This window comes from Panthera uncia, assembly GCF_023721935.1.
Source record: "Panthera uncia isolate 11264 chromosome C1 unlocalized genomic scaffold, Puncia_PCG_1.0 HiC_scaffold_3, whole genome shotgun sequence".
In the NCBI taxonomy this organism is placed as follows: domain Eukaryota; kingdom Metazoa; phylum Chordata; class Mammalia; order Carnivora; family Felidae; genus Panthera; species Panthera uncia.
Genome location: NW_026057584.1, coordinates 19,140,468 through 19,158,188, shown reverse-complemented (window position 1 = coordinate 19,158,188; position 17,721 = coordinate 19,140,468). Strand labels below are relative to the sequence as shown.

Sequence of the window (17,721 nt, the reverse complement as noted above, 5' to 3'; positions counted from 1 at the left end):
TCGGAAGGTGGGGGGGGCGGAGGGTGGAGGGGAGCTGTGTGGGCGGGGAACCCCCTTGGCCGCTGGGAGCCGCCCGGCACCCCTTCGCCCGGTGCAAGGGTTGCACTTTACAGACGCTCCCTGGGCTGTTTCTAGGCTCCCCCAAGTCCCTCCTCCGGCCTCGTCGGGTCCCACGGACCACTGCCCTGGAGCTGCGGAGAGAGGTGACCAGAGGGGCCCCCAGGCCTTTGCCCTGGGGTGAGCCTGGAGCGGGCTTTGTGCCTGGAAGCGTCCTCGATTGCCTAGGGATCCGGCGGGGCAAGCTCCGCGCTCAGGTTGAGGCGCTTGTTTATGAGAAGAATTTCCTCTTTCTTAAAAGGGCAACGATGCGAGTGGGGCCCTTAAGGAGTGACGGGATGGGACAGGTCTGGCCCAATCAGAGAAACGGTGGGAGAGGGTACCTGAGCTAGAAGGCCGCTGAATCCCTCTCTGGGCTTGGTCCTGGAGAAGATGGGACCCGGGCTAGCGGAAGAGGAGGGTGGATGGGGGCAAGATAATGGAGAAAGGCGTTTTCCATACTCCTGCCCAGCGTCCTGGAACTGTCCCCAGCTATACCTCTGCACACACTCTCTAGTCAATTCACTAGGTATTAATTGGGTGTCATCCCTGCGCTAGACATGGGGGAGGGAAGCAAAGTCCCGAATTAAAGATGTCAGCCCTCCAAGAGTTCACACTCCAGTAGGGGGAGACAGCTAGGTAGACGATAACAAAAACCACGGGGGGTGGGGGTGGGGGGGAACCAAGTGCGTGTCAGGCGCACCTGCAAAAGACAAAAAGGAGAGGCAAGGGCCAGAGAAGGTAACTCCTGGACAGGATTTATAAAGTTGAATGGGGGGGGGGGGGGGCGCCAAAGAAAAAAGAACTTGCCAGGAGCGAGGGCAGGTGTGTGCGACCTTGTGGGGTGGGGTGTTCTTGGATCTTGTGGAGCAGGCCGGGGGTGGGGGGCGCTCCAGAAAAATGAGCAAGCTGGTCACCTGCATACTTACGCCTGGCATTGACAACTTGGGGGCAAGGAAAGCAAGAAGGGGAGGAAACCAAAGGGTCAGCTACAGGGCTACCCTGGGCCTGAGCAAGGTGTTAGCAATAAGGTCAGGCCAAGGTCAGTCATTTCTGGGCAGGGAGGTTCCTACAAAGGGCTTCCCTCCACCCCCATAGTAGCTTTGGTCTTCCTAGGGGGAAGGAGGGGATGTTTCCTCAGCCCCTCAGGTGGGAAGGACCTGCGGTGGGCACCCTGCCTTTCTACACGGACCCCCTACTTCACTTGCCTGGGTTGGGCTCTTACCAACCCCATTTGGCAGTTGAAGAAGCCGAGGTGCTGAATAGAGAGGTCACTTGCCCACAGCTGCCAGAGAGAAACCCAGCTGAGTCCTGGTGTTTCTGGACCCACAGCACCTATGATCTGATTTCCTCCTGGGGTGCAAGGAGAAAAATAAATTGGGGATAAGATGACCTCCCCCTGCTGGGGCAGTGCAGTTAAGGGATAGCAGCTGGGTGTGACACACACACACACAAGGGAGGAAACCCAAAGAACCCACCAGACCCTGCACAATACTTCCACCGGCTCCTCTGTCCCCATAGACCCCCAAGACCCTGCGCTGCTGCAGGGGGCCTCCACCCCTCCCTGGGAGGGGGAAGGAGCCTGGCACTGCATCAGAGCCTGGGAAGGTCTCCCAGGGGAAGAGGCCTTGTTAGGGGCTAGTGTTAGGGATGGGAGGTGAGGGGAACAGTGACGGCGGTGGGCAGCGACCCTGCCCGGTGCCCTACCCCTTTCTTCAGCCACTCTGACTCTCAAGAGTTCAGCCGGCCAGCTTCCAGCCTTCAGAGAGGGAGAAACGAAAGGACAGGAAGGCGAGCCGCCCTGCTCAGGCCAGGGGGTCACTCAGTCCTCCACCACACATTTCCTTTTGGGGTCAGTGCAAGCCGGGATCCGGAGACGAAAGCTGACATCCCGCCCCGGGGCTCAGCCGAAGGGGAGGGGTCTCCGCTCGGTGGCCAGGATCCCACCTCTACCCTCGCTGGAAGGCTGGGTCTGGTCGCTTCACTTCTCGGAGCTCAATGTCCTTATCTGTAAAGTGGGAGAGGAAGAGGGTCGTTCTGAGGAGTGAGCGAGACTAAGGGGCGCAGCCAGAGCAGGACGAAGCGCTAGCTACACGTTGGCTATTAGTATTGAATGCAACGATGGCGGCGGTGTGGGCGGCGAAAGGGAAGGAGGGGGGCCGTGGGGTCCAGCCCGGGACAGGGTGGTGGTGGTGGTGGTAGAGGTCGTGGTGGAGGGAGTCCCAGCCCGGGGCCACCTCCTGTCTCCCCTGGCGCGGGGCACACAGCTGGCGCGCCTCCGGGCCGGCGCCGCTCTACTGCCCGGCCTCCCCGGCGCGGGGCCTCTCCCCTCCCCGCCTCCCCCCCTCCAATCTACCCCGCCCTGGGCCTGGAGGACGTGCGCCGTGCTCGCACCACGCGGCTGGACGGGACAGGACGCGCCCGCTCCGCCCCGCCACCGAGGCCCGCGGGGGAAGGAAGTGCTGAGGCGTGTTTGTCAAGGCTTGGCGTTATTATTATTTTTAAAATAGTGAACGCAAAATAGCAAGGACGAATGGAAAGAACTTCATAAACAGGAAACACATACACACACACACACACACACACACACACACAACCGTAGACCTCACGGCGCAGAACACGGGAGTTTCCCTCGTGAAGAATCCGCGCGGAAACGCGGCTCCCGGCCAGCTGGTGTCTCTGTACACCCCAAATGAAACGGGTGTTTACAATCGTACAGTTGGTGTCTGTGGACTCCCACGGTCAGAAGTTTGGCCCGCAGGGATTGAGCGCGCCCACTGTGTCCGGGCACCGCGTGAGCCCCCCGCCCCAATAATCACAGAGTGGCCGGCGTGGAGAGTAGAGGAAGGGTCTAGGAAGGCCTCTTGGAGAAGGTGGCATTTCATCGAGGTCAGTGGGATTTGGCTCCAAGAAGGAGCTGGAAACTCTTCCAGGCAGAGGGAGCAGCGCAGTCGAGAGCCCTGAGGCACTTGGTGCCCTGCGGAGGGCACCAGATGGGGCTACCGGGCGAGATCGGCAGGGGGCATTCTGGGGCTGGGAGTAGTAATTTTCACGCCCTACGGATCCGGATACCTGGCCTGCAACTGCGATGAGTGTTGACAGTCACAGTCCGGTCAAGAGCACAATTCTACGGATGTACACAGCCGTTTGGAGCTGAGAGAGCCTTCACTCGCTCAGAACTTTACCGCGAGGGGGCCCCCGCAACCACTGAAGACCCATTTTGCAGACCAGATAGCGTTATTCCCGTTTCCCAGATGAGGAAATCAAGAAGCGGCTAGCGTCTGGCCCTCGAAAAGCGCCGAGGTGGAGCCGCGCCGCCCTCGGGCACTCCCCGGCGTGGGCGCTCGGGGCGGGTGGGGCGGGCCCTGGCCCGGGGCGCTCGGCTGTCTGGAACAGTGGGCCGGGTGCAGGTCCTGCCACGCAGCCGCAGAGGCTCGGGCCCGCGGGCTGGCGGCAGGAAGAGAGGCGACGCCCCCTGGAGCGCGGCAGGAACCCGGCCGGGCCCGCCTCCCAGCCAGCAGAGCCGCGCCGGCCCCAGCGGTGATGAAAGCGGCGGCCGAGTCCAGGTCACGCCGAAGCCGTTGCCCTTTTAAGGGGGAGCCTTGAAACAGCGCCCGGGTTCCATGTTTGCATCCGCCTCGCGGGGAGGAAACTCCATGTTGTAACAAAGTTTCCTCCGCGCCCCCTCCCCCCCCCCCCCCCCTTGAAACCTGCCCCCCCCCCCCTCCGAAGCCCGCGGGGATCCCTCCCTCCCCCCCCTCCCCTCCCCCCCGCGCCCCGATTCCGGCCCGAGCCGGGGGGGAGGCCGGGCGCCCGGGCCAGAGTCCGGCCGGAGCGGAGCGCGCCCGGCCCCATGGACAGCTCGGCCGTCATTACTCAGATCACCAAGGAGGAGGCGCGGGGCCCGCTACGGGGCAAAGGTACTGGGGCCGCGCGGAGGGGGCTGCAGCCCGGGAGCCGCGGGAGGGGAGGAGAAGGAGGCCGAGACCCTACCCGGAGCAGTCGCCGCCGCTGCCCCGGGCGCCCGCCTCTGCGGAGCTCTGAGCTCCTAACCGGAGAGGGAGCGGGGAAAGAGTTTGAACTAGCCGAGGCTCAGAGACGCGGGGCGGGGCCTGGAGCCATTGGGGCGCTCCCGAGTGCTCGAGGTGGGGAAACTGAGGCAGAGGTAGAGAGTGGATTCCTTCCTAGTTTCCTGGGCTGGCGTAGCGGGTTGCCCGACAGTCGCCCCCTCCCCCCCCCCCATTGGCGCCAATGAAGCTGGGAGATGGGGGGGTTGAAGAGGGCGCCTTCAGGCCACCCTCTGAGGCTCCGCCCCGGGCCGCGATCGCCCGGGTCGGGTCGCCGGAGGGGGTGCCGAGGTGACAGCGGGCTCGGGAGGGTTGGAAGGATCTCCCGCCAATACACAGCTACGATCCCAACAAACTTCCGCGTCATGCGTGGAAGCACTAAGCCTCTCAGAGGCACAGAGTGGGGCAGCCACTTCTAAGGGTCGCTAGCGCGCCCGCGGGGTGTCCCGTACGACGGGCGGGGCACAAGGAGCCCGGGCTGCAGGCCCTTTGGCGCCGGGCCTGTGCACACACGCACCGACCCGGTAAGCCGTGCCGCCCGCCTCCACCGGGCGCCCAGGAGCTGGAGGCTCTAGGCTGGGGGTCTGCCCCTCCCTGTCCGGGTGTTGACCTTAGAGACTAGGAAGTCCCTCCAGGTCTGCCCAGCTCTGGCCTGGTCCTAGCTCAGCCCGAAGGCAGGGGGCCCGGTAGAGGGTGGGCCCGTCAATCAGGCGGCGGATGCCCAGCTCTAGGTCGGAGGTCTGGGCGGGGCGAGGGCGGAGGAGGCGGGGCCGGCAGATGGCTGCGGGACACTGGTTCCAGCCAGGCTCCCACTCCCAGCCTCGGGGCCTAGCCTTAGTGAGGACTTTGGACCCACGTGGGCGGAAAGGATGGGAGGAAGGCGGGAGTGGATGGCAGGGCCTCAAGTCCCAGCCCTCCTTGGTTAGGGGCCGACGGAGCAGGGGCTGCTCGGGTAAGGTGGGTGTCAGGAAGCCCCCCACTGGGGCCGAATCCTCAGTAGTGATGAAGGCTGGGAGGAAAAGAGAAAGCACTCTCCGTAGTCCCCTTCCAGCCAGCCCACTTCCTAATGAGGGTAACTTTGTGCCCACACTAGGAGGATTTCTGGGTACCACAGGGTGACGTGGAGTCAAGGCTGTCAGGAGGGCCTGGAGTGTATCTCCTTCAACGAAGGGGGCGTGGCCAGACCCTCTCACCCAGGGGATCGCACCTGGGCACCTACACCCAACTCTGCAGGCTAGAGTGCACACCCCCACCTTGGGCCTCCCTGCTGCAGGTGACCAGAAGTCAGCAGCTTCTCAGAAGCCCCGAAGCCGGGGCATCCTCCACTCGCTCTTCTGCTGCGTCTGCCGGGACGATGGGGACGCCCTGCCTGCCCACAGTGGGGCGCCCCTGCTGGTGGAGGAGAACGGCGCTGTCCCCAAGGTGCGTGGTGGCTGGGTGGGAGCTGCCGGGGCAGCCTGGGCTCAGCCTGGAGGATGTTTAGGAAAAGGGGCTTTTCATGACCCATCTGCAGGCCTTGGAAGGTATGGAAGAGGGTGGAGCCCCCCACCAGGCCCGCCACCCTCCCTCTCAGGTCCCTCCCAGCCGGTCCCTGAATGCCCCAAGACTGCCACCCAAGGGAACTCTATAAGGTGGGAGCTTTCTCTACCTTGGTGTTCCACGTGGGGAAGTGAGGTCCAGAGCCAGGTGGCCTGCCCCAGGCTCCAGTTGGCAGGGGCAAAGCTGGGAAGGGGAGGGTCTCTCCCCACTATCCCTGTGCTTCCCCAGGTAGAGGGCTGGGAGAGGGAAGACGTGCTTAGGAGAAATGACTGGGTTTTAAGAGAATTTAAAAGAAGTGCCCCCGATGACCTCATCTGTCCCTGCAGCAGACCCCAGTCCAGTACCTGCTCCCAGAGGCCAAGGCCCAGGACGTGGACAAGATCTGTGTGGTCATCGACCTGGATGAGACCCTGGTGCATAGCTCCTTCAAGGTAGGCCCTGCCCAGCAGCCCTCAGCCCCGGGTCTCTGAGGGGGCCTGCCCTGGGCTGGGGGTATGGTCTCTGCGGGCCCCGCCCCAGCAGCTCCTTTTCCCCCCACAGCCAGTGAACAACGCCGACTTCATCATCCCTGTGGAGATTGATGGGGTGGTCCACCAGGTGAGGGGCTGGGTGTGGGGGGGAGGTGGGGGGCTTGGCATCTGCCTTCCAGACCCTAGGCTCCTCTCACCAATCCTGAGAACCCCAGGTGGGACTTTGATAGATGTGCGATGTGAGGCCCCAGAGGGTGTGAGACTTGCCCGAGGTCGCACGGACCCTGAGGGACTTGCCCAACTCCAAGGCCTGCAGGGAGTGGGGTTCCTCCTTGGCTCCCCCTTGCCCCACCTTGCCCGGGACCCAGTTCAAGTAATTCAGGATAGGTTGTGTGCTGTCCAGCCTGTTCTCCATTACTTGGCTCGGGGGTCGGTGCCCTGCAGCCTTGGGGTGAGGGGGCTGCCCCCAGGCCCCTACATTTGGCTGAAGCCATAGTTGGGGAAGGGCTGGGCCTTAGTGATGCCCCGTGAGGTAGGACGTGAAGCCAGAAGTTGGAGGTTCATTTTGATCCTCTTCTGGAAGGATAGCTGGAGTGGCTGGCTGGCCAAATGGAGCCCGCAGACCCTGGGACCGGCCTCCCTCCTGTGCACCTCTACTCTTCCGTTTGCTCCCTCACGGCCCTCAGCCCCCCTCCCCCCCCCCCCCCCCGGCCTTGCAGGCCTGCAGTTCCCTTACTGGCCTACCCCCTAGGTCTACGTGCTGAAGCGGCCCCATGTGGATGAGTTCCTGCAGCGAATGGGCGAGCTCTTTGAGTGTGTGCTGTTCACCGCCAGCCTTGCCAAGGTGAGTCCCGTCCCCCCCCACACTGAAGGGCTCCTGGGGCCACCGGCCTCCCATGAGCCTCCAGCCTGCAGCTGGATTGACCTCTGGGTCACTCACCATTGGCCCCGGATGACCCATCTTCCACTCCGTAGTATGCAGACCCAGTAGCTGATCTACTGGACAAGTGGGGGGCCTTCCGGGCGCGGCTGTTTCGTGAGTCCTGCGTCTTCCACCGGGGCAATTACGTGAAGGACCTGAGCCGGCTGGGCCGAGACCTGCGGCGGGTGCTCATCCTAGACAACTCGCCCGCCTCCTACGTCTTCCATCCAGACAACGCCGTGAGTGCCGGGCAGGACCGGGTTAGGGGCTGAGAGCCAAGGAAAGGGTCAGCCATCAGGACCACCGGGGCCTCCCCATTCCCATGCTGGGTGCTGTCCGGGGCCTGGTGCCCTCCCATTCCTCCTTCCTGCCCTTGATGACCTGTGCCTGCCACCCACTCACCTCATCCACCCGCTACTGCATCCCTTAGTGACCATTTGATCTGTTTGCTTGTGCGAAGAGAGTGCCTGGCCGGGCCTGAGGCCCCCGCTGCAGGCTGGAGCAGTTTCACACTGCTGGCTGTGACCTGTGAGTGGGTCACAGAGGTGCTGCGGTGGGTCCTAGCTGGGAATTTTTAAAAAACAAAATAGAATAGAAAATATTGGAGTGTTTTGCAAACAGTAAGATTAAGTATCATTTCGTAAGACTTGTATTGCACGCATAGATGTGATTTACTGTGGTGTTGCCAGAAATGTTTGAAAACCTCGGGTAAGGGGCTTCTGGGTGGACATCCTGTGCCCAGAGGCCCCGGCCCCCCCTCACTGCCCCACATCCATCTGCCCAGGTACCAGTGGCTTCCTGGTTTGACAACATGAGTGACACAGAGCTCCACGACCTCCTGCCCTTCTTCGAGCAGCTCAGCCGCGTGGATGACGTGTACTCAGTGCTCAGGCAGCCAAGGCCCGGCAGCTAGTGAGGCGCCCCGGGGGCCAGGACCTGCCCCTGACCGGTGCCCACGCCCCTCACACGTGGACTGTTCCTTAAGAAAACCCAGCGGCCGCTGCCGCCACCTCAGCGTCATGGGGAAGTGGGCCCTCCCCACCTGCCTGGCCAGGCTGTGAAAGGGGCAGCGGGCTGCACCAAGGGCGATGAGCCCCTGGGTCCCTGCGTCAGTGCCTTAGAACCTCCTCCTTCTTCTTGGGGGACCTGTGGGACCCTGCGTGCAGCTCCCCCTTTTTCTCTCTCTCTGCTGCCATGTTTCTCTGCTGCCAAATCGGGCCCCTTGGCTCTTTCTGGTTCTGCTTGGGGGAGGGGCAGGCTTCTTGCTGCCCCATGCCTTGGGCCCCCAGCCTGGGAACAGTGGACACCAAGTGCCTTGCATAGAGCCCTTTTCCCTGCCCTGTTTTCCCAGGGCCACGATCAGGTCAGCTCTTGCCCGGAACAGTCTCCAGATTGCTGCAGTCTAGCCTGGCAGGGGAGGAACCAGTCGCCGCACCTCCTCCCTTGGGACTGACACAGACCCCCACCAATCTCTGCCTAGGAGAGCAGGGAGGGAAGATCTGTTACCACTTGTGAAGGGAGCAGGGTGCGTCCTACGGGACCCCGGAGTCCAGCTTCTCTAGGCTCAGCAGCAGCTGAAGGCTGCTCTCCACGCCAAGACCTGACCCCTCACATCTGCCTTGACCACCCCAAGGCCCTGGGGCTTGGCTCCCCCAGCTCCTAGTATGGGGGCATAGGCAAGACCCCTTTGTGGTGCCATATAAATATGTATATGTGTATATAGTTTTAGGGGAAGGGGAGAGGGAAGGGCTGGGGTAGAGATACCCCTCCTTCACCCCTTTCCTGGACCCATAAACTGGGGGGAGGGAGGGAAAGGATTTTTACATTTTTTAAACTGCTATTTTCTGAATGAAACAGGCTGGGCCAAGAAGTCCCAAGCCCTGTCTTCTGTCCCTCACACCCTCTTTGCTCCAATTATTCATTCAAAACACATTATTAGCACCTTCTCTGTGCCCAGCTCTGTGCTAGGCCCACCAGCTGAGTGTGTGGGGTCCCTGCACCTAATCAGTGCCTCTCCACCCACTCCATACTTCACCGGTGCCTTTAGGGGAGCTGTAGGAGGTGGGACCCTTCTTGTGGGGTTTGGGGGTCTCCAGGAAGCCTGGCCAAGCTGTCTCCCCTCCCCAGTGCCAACCCATCCCCTGTCGACCCCAGCCTCACCCCCTGCTGGCTGGGGGCAGCTCCCAGGACATCCTGACTTCCAGCTCTGACTTCTCTATCTGGAACCCCTTCCCCCTAAATGCTGAGTGTGGAGGTCAAGGCCTTGGGCTCTCCCCAAGGCCTAACGGTTAAGGGGACCCACGTAGCAGTGCCAAGGGGGATGTCAAATGGAGATGTCATTGCCCCCCTCCCCTCAGAACTGGGGGTGGGAGGGAGGACAAGGTTGGCCTGAATCGGGTGGCCTTCCCATTTAAGTGCCTTCTCTGACTGAAAGCCCCACACTGTGACAAGAACTAAAGAGAACGCCAGACCCCCATCCCGCTTCTGTGGTCTTTGGGGGGACGTTGAAGCTGGGAGTGGTTGTGTCCCGTGAAGCCACACTCAATTCGGTGTATCTTTTGGCGGTGGAGTGGGTGGAGGGAGGGGCTGCCCTAGGTTTCGGGGCTTCAAGAGTGCAAGTGCAAGATTAGTGCACAGCGGTGGGCGGATCCGAGCGCCTCGCTGTACTGTTTAATTATTCTACCTCTCTTAGTCTCAGTTACCTGACCTGCATAATGGAGAAATGCCCTCTTTGCAAGGTGGTAAATGCCTGCACGCGGAGGACTCGGTAGTATTAGCGGTAAAGCTGAGCAGCGTCCTTAGGGGAGGCCCCTGGAAGGTATTTGGAGGCGGGAGGGGTGTGGTCTCCGTCTCGGGGCAGATGGGAGGGGTTCCTGCGGCACCAGAGCGGGTGAGGGGGGGGTGAGGGGGGCGGGGCGAGTTCCTGGTAAGCCAAGTTCATCTCCAAACGGAAGAACTTTGGCCTTGGCTGAGGAGGGCCTCCGAGGCGTCAGGAGGGAGGGGCGGGCGGGCGGAGGCGTCAAGGTCTCTGGAGGGACGGTGGGCCCGGCAGTCGGTCTCTTGGACCTCCGCACCGCCTTCCCCTACCCGCCCCTCGGCGGCCTCTCAGCACCTACTAGCCGCACCCTTGCACGAGCCTCCGGCCCACTTCCTGCCTCCGCCCCTCCGGCCTTGGCAGCACTTCCTTTGCAAAACTGGGCAGCCCCAGGCCCTGGCAGGAAGTGCCCTCCCGCCCCGCCCTCTCCTGCTTCCCACGGCGGCCACTAGAGGCCTCTCTGGCCTCGCGGACGCCAACCTGCCCCCTCCCCAACCCCGGGGCCTGAAAGGGTGGGGGCCACCCATCTCCCTGGGGTGGGGCAGCCTTCCCCCTAACACACACAGACACACTGTCCCTCCCACAGTTGGTCCCTGGCCCCCCAGCTCTGCCTACCCTATCCCCTCACCCCACTCATCCCCATACCTTGTGAATCCAGCCTCAAGTGGACCTCCTCCAACCCCAGATGCTGATCTGTCCCCGAAGTCTCAGGGGGACCTGCAGTATGTGAGATAGCTCCCTCCCATCCTCTTCCCAGATGGCGCAGGAAGCGAAGCCCAGAGCTCCATCAGCAACACCAGCTCCACTCTGAGCTGGAGCCCACTCTGGCAGGGTAAATACCCAGCCCTCCCTGCCTCTGCCTTCCTCCTCCCCAGGGCACTGCCTGATTTCCTGCTCTCCCAGTAAGCACCGGGTGCCCCACCCCCACCCCCAAGACTTGCATCCCAGGGGCCTTGACAGCCAGAGAGTCACCCAGGTTCCCAGCTTTGAATGAGACCACAGTCAGCCTCTCCCCACCACCACCACCTACACAGCTTCACCCACATAGAGTTCAACTCAACCACATATATCCGCATTTCCAGGGTGCCAGGCACGGTGCCAGGGCCCAGGGACACCCCATGACTGGGCCATGCTTCTGCTCTCAAGGAACTCACACCCTAGTGCAGAGAAAGACACCTGAGCAGGCTAAAACCTGAAAGCCTGCAGGTGCACTGAGACAGAGAGACAGAGACAGAGAGAACACGGAAGGCGGGGAGCACAGTGGACACTTCACCCCTCCTGGGTTGGTCTGGGAGGTTTGGAAAATGCTTCCTGCTGGCTTGCATCTCAGAGGAGTTTGGGAAGGAGGAGCAAGTCAGGTAAAGGTGGCCTAAGCAAGGAGGTGCACCCGGGAAGGAAGCAGAAGCATCAGGGGCCTGCCACGGTAGGGAGTGTGGGAAATGACCATTTGGAATGGCCCACAAGGGAGGAAGGACAGGAAACGAAGCTGCAGAAAGCAGAAGAGGTCACATATTGCAGGTCTTTGGGCAGTCCAAGGGAGTGGCTTTCTTCTTGCAGGCCGTGGGTGTCATTGAGGAACACTGAACGGGAGGGCACAGTGCTCAAAGCCAGCAGGTGTACTTTAGAACCTAAACCAGGGATACGGAGGAGAACGGACAGGGAGATCACAGTCATGGTCCTGAACATGGAGGGTGAAAGCCTGAACTGAGGCAGAGGCAGAACAAAGCAAGAAGAGGGTAGAAGGGATGGATGTGAGAGAAGAGAGAAACTTGGTGGGAAGCTATGGCTGGCTGGCTTTGGGGGTGGGGGCAAGGATGGCCTGGAGGGAAGAAGGCTTTGGAGATGTCAGCTGTGAAAATGTATCTAACGGAGCCTGGTATGGGCAGAGATATTCACTATTTGCTTGTTACACACACAGGAGTAGAGGGTGTAGGGCAACAGGCACCAGATAAAACGCTGCTGGCAGGGGTGTGAGCTGGTGCAACCCACTCAGAGAATGATTTGACGGTCAACATTATTTTTTAAATGTTTTTATGTTTTATGTTTTTGAGAGACAGAGCACAAGAAGGGGAGGAGCAGAGAGAGAGGGGGCAGAGGATCTGAAGCAGGCTCCTCACTGTCAGCAGAGAGCTCCATGAGGAGCTCGAACTCACAAACCTTGAGATCATGACTTGCACCAAAGTCAATCACTCAACCAAACGAGCCACCAGGCGCCCCTTAAAATTATTTTTTAAATGCAGATACTCTGATCCAGCAATTCCACTTTTAGGAATTTATGCTGTATATAGAATATATGAACATAAGGGTGTTAATTGCATCCTTGTTTGTAATAGCAAAACACTTGAAATAACCTAAGTGTCCATCAGTGAGGGACTGGTTACATATTGCTCTATCACAGAGAACACCACGCAGCCTTGAAAAACAATAAGTTGGAACTACTCAAGCAGATATAGGATGATCTCCAAGACAGACAGACGGTAAATGAAACTATTAAAATCGAGTTCTAACAATGGTGATCGTGTATTCCCACAAAGCAGATGTATAAAAACAGACACAAACATATGCGTACTTTGGGAATGCTAGCTGGTGCAGCCGCTCTGGAAAACAGTATGGTGGTTCCTAAAAAACTAAAAATAGAACCACCCTACGAACCAGCAATTGCACTACTAGGCATTTATCCATGGGATACAGGTGTCCTTTTCGAAGGGACACATGCACCCCCATGTTTATAGCAGCACTATCAACAATAGCCAAAGAATGGAAAGAGCCCAAATGTCCATCGATGGATGAATGGAGAAAGAAAATGTGGTAGGGCACCTGGGTGGCTTAGTTGGTTAAGCGTCCGACTTCAGCTCAGGTCATGATCTCACGGTCCATGAGTTCAGGCCCCACGTTGGGCTCTGTGCTGCCAGTTCAGAGCCTGGTCCCTGCTTCAGATTCTGTGTCTCCCCCTCTCTCTGCCCCTCCCCTGCTCATGCTCTATCTCTCTCTGTCTCAAAAATAAAGAATTTAAAAAGCTAAAAAAAAAATGTGGTATGCACACACACACACACACACACATACACAATGGAGTATATATGTTGTGTATATATATATATATACACACACACAAATATATATATATATATATACACACACAATGGAGTATATATGTGTTGTGTATACACACACACACACACACAATGGAGTATTACTTGGCAATCAAAAAGAATGAAATCTTTCCATTTACAACTACATGGATGGAACTGGAGGGTATTATGCTAAGTGAAATTAGAGAAAGACAAAAACGATATGACTTCACTCATATGAGGACTTTAAGAGACAAAATAGATGAACATAAGGGAAGGGAAACAAAAGTAATATAAAAACAGGGAGGGGGACAAAACAGAAGAGACTCATAAATATGGAGAACAAACTGAGGGTTGCTGGAAGGGTTGTGGGGGTGGGTGGGCTAAATGGATAAGGGGCATTAAGGAATCTACTCCTGAAATCATTGTTGCACTATGTGCTAATTTGGATGTAAATTTTTAAAAATAATAAAAAAAATTTTTCATAAAATAAATAAATAAAAGTTCTTTTTTGAAATAAACCATTTTGAGCCTTAAAAAAATATATATGCAGGGGCGCCTGGGTGGCTCAGTCGGTTAAGCGGCCGACTTCGGCTCAGGTCATGATCTCGCGGTCCGTGAGTTCGAGCCCCGCGTCGGGCTCTGTGCTGACCGCTCAGCTCAGAGCCCGGAGCCTGTTTCAGATTCTGTGTCTCCCTCTCTCTCTAACCCTCCCCCGTTCATGCTTTGTCTCTCTCTGTCTCAAAAATAAATAAACGTTAAAAAAATTAAAAAAAATATGTATACTTTCTTGCACTTTCTTATCCTCCAGTCGGGTACACAAGAAATGAGAGCTGCTGCTAGTCCTGGGGAGCAGGGCTGGGGGACTGGGTGGAAGTCATCTAAGAGGAGAAGGACACATTTTATTATACATCTGATTCGAATTATTTTACCAGGTATATTTATTAACTTTAAAAAATAAATTATTTTAGGGGTGCCTAGGTGGCCCAGTCGGCTGTCTGATTTTGGCTCAGGTCATGATCTTACTGTTGGTGAGTTCAACCCCCACATCAGGCTCTCTGCTGTCAGTGCAGACCCTGCTTCGAATCCGAATCCTCTGTCCCCCTCTCTCTTCTCCTCCCCCACTCATGCAAGGTCTCTCTCTCTCTCTCAAAAATAAACTTTAAACAATTATTTTAAAAATTAAAAAATTAAACTCAGTTTAAAACTTAAAACACAGCTTCCTAAATATAATGTCAAAGATAGAAATCATAAATTCCATTTCTTTCCTTCAACATTCATCACATGCCTACGGTGTACCAGGCACTAGGATTCAACAGTGAGCACAACAGACACTGTGGGGAAATCAGACATTAAAAAAGTACAGAAGTAATATTACAAAAGAAGAAAAAGGGGCGCCTGGGTGGCTCAGTCGGTCGAGCGTCCGACTTTTGATTTCAGCTCAGGATCCCACGGTTGTAGGATCGATCCCCTGAGTAGAGACTGCTCGGGATTCTCTCTCTCCCTCTGCCCCTCTACCCCACTCTCTCTCAAAATAATAATAATAATAATAAAAGAAATAAAAAGTGGTAAATAAAGAAAGAAAAATTTTTGTGCTTCTAATACCAAACTGTCACCCCAAGATGACTTCTCATTGCAAAGGAGGGAACGTGCCTTTACAGTGGGGATATCTGGCAGTCACCATTGTCACCAAGGGGTCAAACTTCACACCACTCATGCTAGGACAACGTGACGTTTTATACCTCCTAATGCCACGCAGTGTGAAACAACAACACCTTTGCCCGTGCTACTCAAAATGGGGTCTGTGGACCGGCGTGGCGACATCACTGAGGAACCTGTTAGGAATTCAGAGTCTCAGGTCCTAGACCTATTGAATCAGAATCTGCATTTTAAATAGATTCCCAGGTGATTCTTATAATATTACAGTTTGAGAAGCACTGACCTTTTCCAAGTATCCTTGAAAAGAGTGTTTAACCAGAACCCAGTCAAGACTTTAGATGTACTTTCGGTTTGTGGGAAATACAGGGGAAAGAGGAACAAATTAAGTAACACACAAAGAAAGATTCAGACAAATCCACAGTGTGAACACACAACAGGGCATCTGTCCTGGACTCAGGTAGGTCAATATAAAAAAAAAAAAAATCGGAAGACTGTTCTAGATTTACAAAATACTGAAGAGTCATAACACTCAAAGGAAATGCATGATCTTAATTTGATCATGCGTCAGTAAAACCAGCCGTCAGAGTCGTCGTGGGGACGATTGGTGAAATTTTAACTGTGTACTTGATAGACGATATTAGAAATTATTCTCAGATGTGAAAATCATATTACAGTTATGGAGAATGTCCTCATTCTTAGGATATGTGTGATAAATATTTTGGGCTCAAGTATCATGATCTACAAATTACTTCCAAGTATAATTACTTTCACTAATTCTTGAATCCATGAGCGTTTATTATTGTACTATTGTACTATTATTTATGTGTTTCTATTTGTTTGACATTTGCCATAATATAGAAATTGGAAATGATTTTTTTAAAGGGGCACCTGGGTGACTCGGTTAAGCATCCGACTTCGGCTCAGGTCATGATCTCACAGCTCATGAGTTCGAGCTCTGCAACAGGCTCTGTGCTGCCAGCTCAGAGCCTGGAGCCTGTTTTCAATTCTCTGTCTCTCTCTTTCTCTGCCCCATCCCTGCTCATGCTCAGTTTCTCTCTCTCTCTCTCAAAAATAAATTTCAAAAATGTTTTTTAATTAAAAAAAAAACAACATATGTTCTCCCAATAGGAACCCTCGTGCATTGTTGGTGGGAATGCAAACTGGTATAGCCATTGTGGAAAACAGTATGGAGGTTCCTCAAAAAATGAAACATTGAACTACCCTATGATCCAGTAATCACGCTGCTGGGTATTTACCCAAAGAATATGAAAACACTAATTCAAAGGGATCCCTATGTTTATTGCAGCATTACTTACAATAGCCAAATTATGGAAGCAACCTAAGTGTCCATCGATAGATGAATGGGTCAAGAAGATGTGGTATATCTATACAATGGAATACTATTCAGCCATAAAAAGAATGAAATCTTGCCATATGCAACCACATGGATGGAGCTAGAAAGTACAAATGTGAAGTAAGCCAATCAGAGAAAGACAAATACCATGATTTCACTCACATGTAGAATTTAAGAAACAAAACAAATGAACAAAAGGAAGGAAAAAGGAGACAAACCAAGAAACAGACTCTCACCTATAGAGAACAAACTGATGATTACCAGAGGAGAGGTGGGTGGGTCGATGGGTGAGATTGGTGAAGAGGAGTAAGAATCCACTTATCCACTTATCCTTATCCTTGGTGAGCACCAAGTAGGGTGTAGAATTGTTGAATCATTATATTATACACTTGAAACTAATATAACACTGTATGTTAACCACACTGGAATTAAAATTAAAAAACAAACAAACAAACAAAACATATATTCTCCCCAAAATCTTGAGGTTAAATTAAAAGGCAAGAAGCAAACTGGAGAAAAATACAGCATTAATGACAGGCAGGTTACCAAACTTAATATATCATACATGTAAACAACGAACTCAACAAATTAATAAAAAATTCGCAAAAGAAGACATAGCCAATAGGTATATTTTTAAGTGGTCTATTTCACTGGTAATCAAAATAACATAAATCAACGCACACAATGATTTTTCTTTTTGGCAATCAGACCGACGAGAGATTTTCTTAAAAAGCCGGAGCCCAGTGCTGGAGAGGACGTGGAGGAACAGACACTCTTCTGTGCTGCAGGTGGTACTAGAAATTAATGGGACTTTTCTGGAGGCCGATTTGCCTGTTCTCATCTTCGATCCAGCAGTCCCAGTTTTAAGAAAGAAAGAATAAGGGATATAATCGAATGGTAAAGATACTCACCACAGCATTCTTTGTAGTATAAAATAAATGGATGTAATTTGGAAGTCCAACAAAGAACTATCGGTTATATAAACTATGCTATCTACTTCGTGGATTGCCGTGAGATGATTCAAATGCAGTCATGGGGGGCCTGGATGGCTCAGTCAGTTAAGCGTCCAACTTTGGCTCAGTTCACTATCTCACGGTTCGTGGGTCCGAGCCCTGCGTCAGGCTCTGTGGGGACAGTTCCGAGCCTGGAGCCTGCTTTGGATTCTGTGTCTCCCTCTCTCTCTGCCCCTCCCCCACTCTCTCTCTCAAGAAATAAACATTAAAAAATTATATATATATATATATATATATATACACACACACATACAGTCATAAAATGACATATAACCTGTCACAGTAAGGATAGATGGAAAAATAGATACATGTAGATATTATACACATAGAGTGTACACACACATTATATACTGAAAAATGAAAGACCTACTTCAAAATAAATCACTAACTGATTTATTTGTAGATTATTTCTGTAGTGAAATTATAAACGAGTTTTTTCTACCCTTCTCGCTCGTCTGTACAACTGAATGAACACAGATTCCTTTGTAGGCACAAAAGATATTCTTTAAAAACAAAGTACTCCCCAAAAAAGGTTAAAAATATATAAATAAAAAACCAAAGTAGAACCTGCCGTGTCTTTACTCCTTTTCCCAGACTGGGCACGAGCATGCTCACACGTGCTCACGTGCGTGCACACACACAGACAGCGGGTCTCCAGAACTCCTGGGAAGGTGTGGTCAGGAGGAGGGGCTGCCCTCACCCAGCCTGCTTCATCTCG

At 54.6% G+C, this 17,721-nt stretch overlaps 1 protein-coding gene across 4 annotated transcripts; it reads left to right on the top strand.

Annotated features, from left to right (window-relative positions):
* The first annotated feature begins 3,507 nt into the window (after window positions 1-3,507).
* Window positions 3,508-9,912, top strand: CTDSP1 (CTD small phosphatase 1). 4 transcript variants are annotated; one of them, XM_049614898.1, is made up of 7 exons: window positions 3,836-4,016; window positions 5,437-5,585; window positions 6,032-6,133; window positions 6,243-6,299; window positions 6,924-7,016; window positions 7,148-7,333; window positions 7,879-9,911. In XM_049614898.1, the coding sequence occupies exons 1-7, from the start codon at window positions 3,950-3,952 to the stop codon at window positions 8,005-8,007; spliced, it is 783 nt and encodes a 260-aa protein (XP_049470855.1). In that variant the 5' UTR covers window positions 3,836-3,949; the 3' UTR covers window positions 8,008-9,911. The 4 variants fall into 4 exon arrangements, with proteins under 4 accessions (XP_049470857.1, XP_049470856.1, XP_049470855.1 ...); XM_049614897.1 differs by having other exon boundaries at window positions 6,029-6,133; XM_049614900.1 differs by lacking the exon at window positions 6,243-6,299 and having other exon boundaries at window positions 3,508-4,016; window positions 7,879-9,912.
* The last annotated feature ends 7,809 nt before the right edge of the window (window positions 9,913-17,721 follow it).

What these genes read in the sequence shown, in the direction of transcription:
- CTDSP1 (XM_049614897.1), top strand. Translation starts at nt 3,950, where the DNA reads ATGGACAGCTCGGCCGTCATTACTCAGATCACCAAGGAGGAGGCGCGG. An exon ending in AGAACGGCGCTGTCCCCAAG is followed by an intron (nt 5,586 to 6,028) that starts GTGCGTGGTGGC and finishes CTGTCCCTGCAG; the next exon opens with CAGACCCCAGTCCAGTACCT. An exon ending in TGGTGCATAGCTCCTTCAAG is followed by an intron (nt 6,134 to 6,242) that starts GTAGGCCCTGCC and finishes TTCCCCCCACAG; the next exon opens with CCAGTGAACAACGCCGACTT.